Source organism: Ovis canadensis, chromosome 1 (genome assembly GCF_042477335.2).
Source record: "Ovis canadensis isolate MfBH-ARS-UI-01 breed Bighorn chromosome 1, ARS-UI_OviCan_v2, whole genome shotgun sequence".
Taxonomy (NCBI): Eukaryota; Metazoa; Chordata; class Mammalia; order Artiodactyla; family Bovidae; genus Ovis; species Ovis canadensis.
In genome coordinates, this window is record NC_091245.1 from 111,046,517 (window position 1) to 111,053,345 (window position 6,829).

The window sequence follows — 6,829 nt, forward strand, 5'->3', positions numbered from 1 at the left end:
TTGGTCTTAGATATGTTAATTCTTTGCCCAAGATAAGTTAGTGTATGACAGAAGTAGGATATGAGTCTATACCATTTGACTCTAAAAGCCACCCACTTTAGCGAGAAAAGAACATTTCTCCTCTGTCTATTCCCAAAAGAAATGAGCATGAGTGTGGCTATAAATCAGCAGAAACCTGAAGTAGATTAACCAAAAGAATCTGCCCAGTCTACTAATAACAGAAATTAACCAACTAGGTTCCTTATAGAATATTTTTTTACTTTCTTAGATACCATATATGACTTAATGAAGAAAGAGAATCACACTCTGGTGAGTGAGTTTACTTTCCAGGGTTTCTCCAGCTTCTGTGAGCACCAGTTCACCCTCTTTATCATGTTTTTTGCACTGTACATGTTAACCCTGGCAGGCAATATCATCACTGTGGCCATCATTAGCCTTGACCATCACCTCCACACCCCCATGTATTTCTTCCTCAGCGTACTGTCAGCTTCAGAGACTGTGTACACAGTCATCATTATACCCAAGATGCTCTGCAACCTCATAGGCCTGAGTCAGTCCATTTCATTGGCAGGTTGTGCCACTCAGATGTTCTTCTTCATCACTTTGGCCATCAACAACTGCTTCCTGCTCACAGCGATGGGCTACGACCGCTATGTGGCCATTTGCCAACCCTTGAGGTACACAGTCATCATGAACAGGAGGGTGTGCATCCAGCTGGTGTGGGGGGCCTGCAACATCGGGCTGATTGTGGCCACGACACAGGTGACGTCTGTATTCAGGTTACCTTTCTGTGCCACAAAGGTGGCCCACTTCTTCTGTGACATCCGGCCCGTGATGAAGCTCTCCTGCATTGACACGACTGTCAATGAGATCCTGACTTTGATCATCAGTGTCCTGGTGATCCTGGTTCCCATGGGATTGGTTTTCATTTCCTACATCCTCATCATATCCACCATCCTCAAGATTGCTTCAGCTGAGGGCCGGAAGAAGGCCTTTGCCACCTGCGCCTCCCACCTCACTGTGGTCATTGTGCACTATGGCTGTGCCTCCATTGCCTACCTCAAGCCCAAGTCAGAGAACAGCAAGGGTGAGGATCAGCTGATCTCAGTGACCTACACTGTCATCACCCCACTACTGAACCCTGTGGTATACACCCTGAGGAACAAAGAGGCCAAGGAAGCTCTGCTCCGGGCCATTGGCAGGAAGCTTTCCTGATAAGATGGGCCTGTTACAAAGAGGATCTTGGAAGATTCTATAGGGAAGAGAAAGTAAAGCGTGCCAACAGCACCTAGAAGGAAAATTCTGGAGCCTACCATGCATTGGTTGGGTAGAGGAGATAAAAGGATTATATATCCAGGCCCTGGAGAAAGGGGCTCCAAAGTATAAGCAAGCCTGCCTCTGACAAGACAGCATAGATGGTATGGAGCATCAATATAAGAGAAAGAACTTGATTTGGGGAAGTACACGGATTGTATGCATAGCCTAGGACAGACTGAGATCAAGATAGTAGAAAGGATTAATGAGGGGAGGCTGCTTCAAGGCAGTACTAAACTTTAAATACATTCTAGAACACTCTTTCAACGTGAAGCTCCCTTTTATCCATTTATAGTTACAAAGGCTTAATATCCAATTGAAGTCATTGTTTTGTGGACAATTCAAGTTCCTTGCATCTTAAACACCATAAATAAATAGCTGTCAGTGATAATAAGCATCTATATAATTTATCAACTCCTGAAATCTAGATCTTTTTCATGTATATGGCCAACCTGGAACTTAAGTTTTCAAGAATATGTAAGAGAAACATTTTTGGAAAATGGTTAAAATTCCTTGATAATTTAATTAAAGAGGTAGCACCAAGTGATCATATTGGCATTTATATTTCAAGAATGTACAAGGATTGTTAGTGATAATATATGTAAATAGTTCACTCAGTTAAAAAAAAATAGTATTGCCTTTGGAGATGCTTGCAGAATGGATAAAAGTGGATAGTGAATGGGAGGACAAGAGAGAATCTACAGAAAGGATTAGTCAGGTGAGAGGACTGGAAAGAAGTGGATGGGTAAGGAAAGTATGGTATGATAACTCAGTGACTCAAAAAAAGAAAAAGATTTAAACCGTCAACCCTATAGTTCCAGACCCCCAGGATCTGAATTAATATGCCATCTTTCACTAGTCATCTCTACTTCCAGTCCCCCTCCACGAGCCTGTCATCCAGTTCCACACAGAACACCTAGTGACTTGTGACTTCTCGCTATTTCATATTCTCGTGTGTTTCTACAGCTTACTGTCACTTCGTGAAAATCATTTACTGCCACCCTCACTGCCTTTTCAACCAAAGTGTACTCCTTTTAAAACACCAAACTGAAAGCATCTCCCTTTTATGATCTTTCTAATGAAGAAGTCACCCCTCACTCTCCTACCTCCAAACTCGCACATACATTATTATAGAATAAGCATTTCCTATGATGTCTTTAAAAATGAAAGCTTGAAATGAATGAGTGATGTCATAACCAGATGAAGTCTTCATTAGGTGGACTTCATTAGTCCTCATTAATGTTTCAGTTGTACCAAGTGGTGACATTTTCAGAGGCTGTGTTCTCCTTCATGTTATTAATAATCTCAAAAATTAGGACCATGTTCAAATATTGTAATTTCATAAATAGCCCATTGTGGTTCAATCTTACCCACATCTGAGTATTTTTCAAAATTTATGATGGAATCTTGGAGAAGGCAATGGCAACCCACTCCAGTACTCTTGCCTGGAAAATCCCATGGACAGAAGAGCCTGGTGGGCTGCAGTCCATGGGGTCGCGAAGAGTCGGACATGGCTGAGCAACTTCACTTTCACTTTTCACTTTCATGCACTGAAGAAGGAAATGGCAACCCACTCCAGTGTTCTTGCCTGGAGAATCCCAGGGACTGGGGAGCCTGGTGGGCTGCCGTCTATGGGGTCACACAGAGTGGTACACGACTGAAGTGACTTAGCAGCAGCAGCATGGTGGAATCCAAGAGAACTCCAAAATAAAATTACCCACTCTTTGTTAATGGCCTCTCTTACTCAGTAAATACTTTTCAATTTTAGATTGTAGCTTCAAAAATGTTGCTCTGTCCCTTCAAGTTTACTATTACTAATCTCTACCTGCAAAGTTAGCCACTGAAAATAGCAGCAAGTAGTGCTTGGAGGCCAGCAGGGCAAAGTGTATTCACTTTAACATAAGCACTGTAAGAAAAAGACTGCATTCTGAGTCCTGGCTTTACTTTTTATTCACTTCATATATTTGAATGTTTATTTAGCTTCTCTAAGCCTAAGTTTTCTCTGCAAAACATGTAGATAAAACAAATAACATTTTGTAGATGTTTCATCTACAAAATATGTCAGTTTCTCCTGACAAACATATGAGACAGTAAGTGTGAAAATCCTTTGTAAATGACAAATCAGGGACAAATATTCTTTATTTTTATTGGAGTAAGAAAAGCAATATAATCTCTGTAAACTTCTAATTATATCAGACAGTTCAGTGGCATCCATCTGAGGAGGATACTGCCACAGAGATTTTTTTTTTCTTTAACTTTTTATTTTGTATTGGAGTATAGTCGATTAACAATGTTGTAATAGTTTCAGGTGAACAGTGAAGGGACTCAGCCATAAATATACATGTATCCATTCTCCCCCAAACTCCCCTCCCATCCAGGCTGCCACATAACATTGAGCAGAGTTCCATGTGCTATACAGTAGGTTCTTCCATTTTAAATACAGTACTGTGTACAAACCACAAATATTTACCATTCTGCCTTTCTGTCTGCATGCTATCACTTTAATCCCTAGTCCTGGTTCAGGGTCGTTCTCTTTTCTTAGACATCCTGGAGAATAAAGAGAGGAATTCCGCTTCTGGATGATTCACCTTCCAGACACATCCCAGTCATTTAGCCTGGTACAGTGCTTCAAACAGCTCATGAGTACAGAAAGTGATTACTGTACTTAGTTTCCCCAGATGTATGGGCTCCCCCCTTCATTTCTGAACTGGACTCCTTTGTTTGGAAGAACACAAAATTGAGACTTGAATTTAAGACACACCTTAACTCTCCCAACTATGTATAACTTTCCCAACTATGTATTCCTAAGGTAGTAAGGAAATATTTCCTTATCTATGATAGGAGGTTATCAATGTCAACCATCTTTCCCATTAGGCTATTGAAAAAATCAACTACAGTAGAATTAACAGATTGGAATTCTTGTGGTAACCATAGGAAGTTAATATAATACATCATTATCTCCATAATTATTGGCTAACATTATCCCTATGTTCTTATCTTTCCAATTTTTCCAGGCCATTTTATATTGTTTCACTAATTAATTTTTGACTTCTACCTTCCTCCCACTTGTTTTTAAGTTCTAATTACTGATGTATTCTTCCTTAAATGTGCAGGTCTCATTAAAAAAAACAAAAAACGCTTCTAAACTCTGTATTACTATCTTTCATTAGCAATTTGATGCCTATCTTGCTCTACATCAAAAACTTTCCCCTTCATTCAGTAAAATTCAATCAAACTCTTTACCATGATCCATGATGACCCTCAATAGGAAATGCATATCATAATATAACCTAGTGTGCACATATACATCTTCTCTGTGTCTGTGTGTATTCACATATAAACGAAACATTGACAAATAATACTTACTCTTATTACAGGCAGTGCATTCTGATGTCTTCATTCTAGCTTGATCTGTCCCATTTCATTTTATTTAAGTAATATTAGTGGAGAGAGGAGCATCTACAATGTATTTTGACCAAATACTCTATAATTGAAAATTAAAATATTTAACTGAAGCCAATGCCTCAGCCTAACATCATTAGATTGTGTATCTGGGATAGTGAAATAAAATTAAAATGCTATTTGAAAACTTAATAACATTGGAATTTTATTATTAAACATTGGTAATCATATTTAAACACTTGACACTTCAGAGAAAGGACATTTAGTCTTCATCGTAGCTGCTAGATTACTCTAGCAGTCACTAAAACACACACTTGGGGGTACTCGGTAGATAGGTTTCAAGTGAGAAGCTGATTTGTAGAGGAGCAAAATATCTTGAGAGTAACATCTCATTTTTCTCTAACACTTTCTTTCCTTCATATTCTTTATTAGGTACATATTAAAATAATGTATACTCTATATTGTCCTACATGATTTGAAATCATGCCGTAACTTGTGTGTAAAATTTGATAAGATTCATGGATTAAGTGGAATTAAGAAGCTAAAAATACCATGCTTAAAAGTTGTTTTTATTTAGTATTATAAATAAAGAACACTACATAATTTTACAAATATTAGAATTATGATAGTTAATTTCCACTATTCATTTTTTGTATATTTAAACTTTGGCTTTATAAGTATATAATGTTCTTTCTAAACCTATCTAATAACCAACAAATTTCAATATTTATATGAAGCATTATTTTCCTATTTAACTATTTAAAACTCTTAAATTTGTTCAGAAAATGAACAACTCTCACAATTACCATTACTTATTCTTGTATTTTACTTTTATAATAATAAAATATATTCTTCACTTAATAGAATTTTATGAATATAATATAATAGAATTTACCTTCTTAATAGAATTTATAGAATGTAAAGCATATAAAGCTATTTCAGTGTAATTCACAGACAGAATGATTCACTGCATTTGAAAACATAAGTGTAATCCAAACATATGTATATTGAACACATAAATATACAAACAGTACTCTTGCTTTATTCAGAGTACTGATGTTAGACTGACTAGAGATAATAACCTATGCTGTTACATGATCATTGTTAACCTACAAATTCAGAGATGTCAAAATATAGCATACAAGAATTTGAGGCATCAACTTTGTAGAGACTGAAAACCAAAGTAGCAATTCAACAGCAGGTTTTGACTAAATACCAAAAGCAAAGTAGAACTCTGAGTTATTCCTGGTGTGACCCACTAAACTTAGGAAAAATATGGGAGATGTGGATGCCATAAGGAATGCTGCATGCATGAGTGAGTGATGCTCCAAACTGCCTGAAACGGCAAAGTATCTGAGAAGAAAGTCCCTTATTTCTCCTTTTATTCTTTTATACTATCATGTAAGAATTGAATCGCCAGTCTATGTCTGACACAGGATACAGCATGCTTGGGGCTGGTGCATGGGGATGACCTACAGAGATGTTATAGGGAGGGAGGTGGGAGGGGGGTTCATGATTGGGAACGCATGTAAGAATTAAAGATTTTAAAATTAAAAAAATAAAAAACTAAAAAAAATAAAAAATAAATTAAAAAATAAAATAAAATAAAATAAAATAGTAGTATGTGAACTGGCATTTTTCTGGTTATAAAAGTAATATTGTGCACTTGAGAAAAAGGTAAAATTCATTGTTTGGGGGTGAAATGTCCTATAGATATCAATTAGGTCTAACTGGTCTGTTGTATCGTTTAAAGTTTGTGTTTCCTTGTTAATTTTCTGTTTAGTTGATCTATCCATAGGTGTGAGTGGGGTGTTAAAGTCTCCCACTATTATAGTGTTATTGTTAATTTCCCCTTTCATACTTGTTAGCATTTGTCTTACATATTGCGGTGCTCCTATGTTGGGGGCATATATATTTATAATTGTTATGTCTTCTTCTTGGATTGATCCTTTGATCATTATGTAGTGTCCTTCTTTGTCTCTTTTCACAGCCTTTGTTTTCAAGTCTATGTTATCTGATATGAGTATTGCTACTCCTGCTTTCTTTTGGTCTCTATTTGCATGGAATATCTTCTTCTAGCCCTTCACTTTCAGTCTGTTTGTGTCCCCTATTT

General features: G+C 37.0%; 1 protein-coding gene across 1 annotated transcript; it reads left to right on the forward strand.

Annotated features, from left to right (window-relative positions):
- The first annotated feature begins 285 nt into the window (after positions 1-285).
- LOC138430083 (olfactory receptor 10J1-like) lies at positions 286-1,215 on the forward strand. The gene has a single exon (XM_069571890.1). The coding sequence runs from the start codon at positions 286-288 to the stop codon at positions 1,213-1,215; it is 930 nt and encodes a 309-aa protein (XP_069427991.1).
- The last annotated feature ends 5,614 nt before the right edge of the window (positions 1,216-6,829 follow it).

Coding starts and splice junctions, on each gene's coding strand:
- LOC138430083 (XM_069571890.1), top strand. CDS start 286: ATGAAGAAAGAGAATCACACTCTGGTGAGTGAGTTTACTTTCCAGGGT.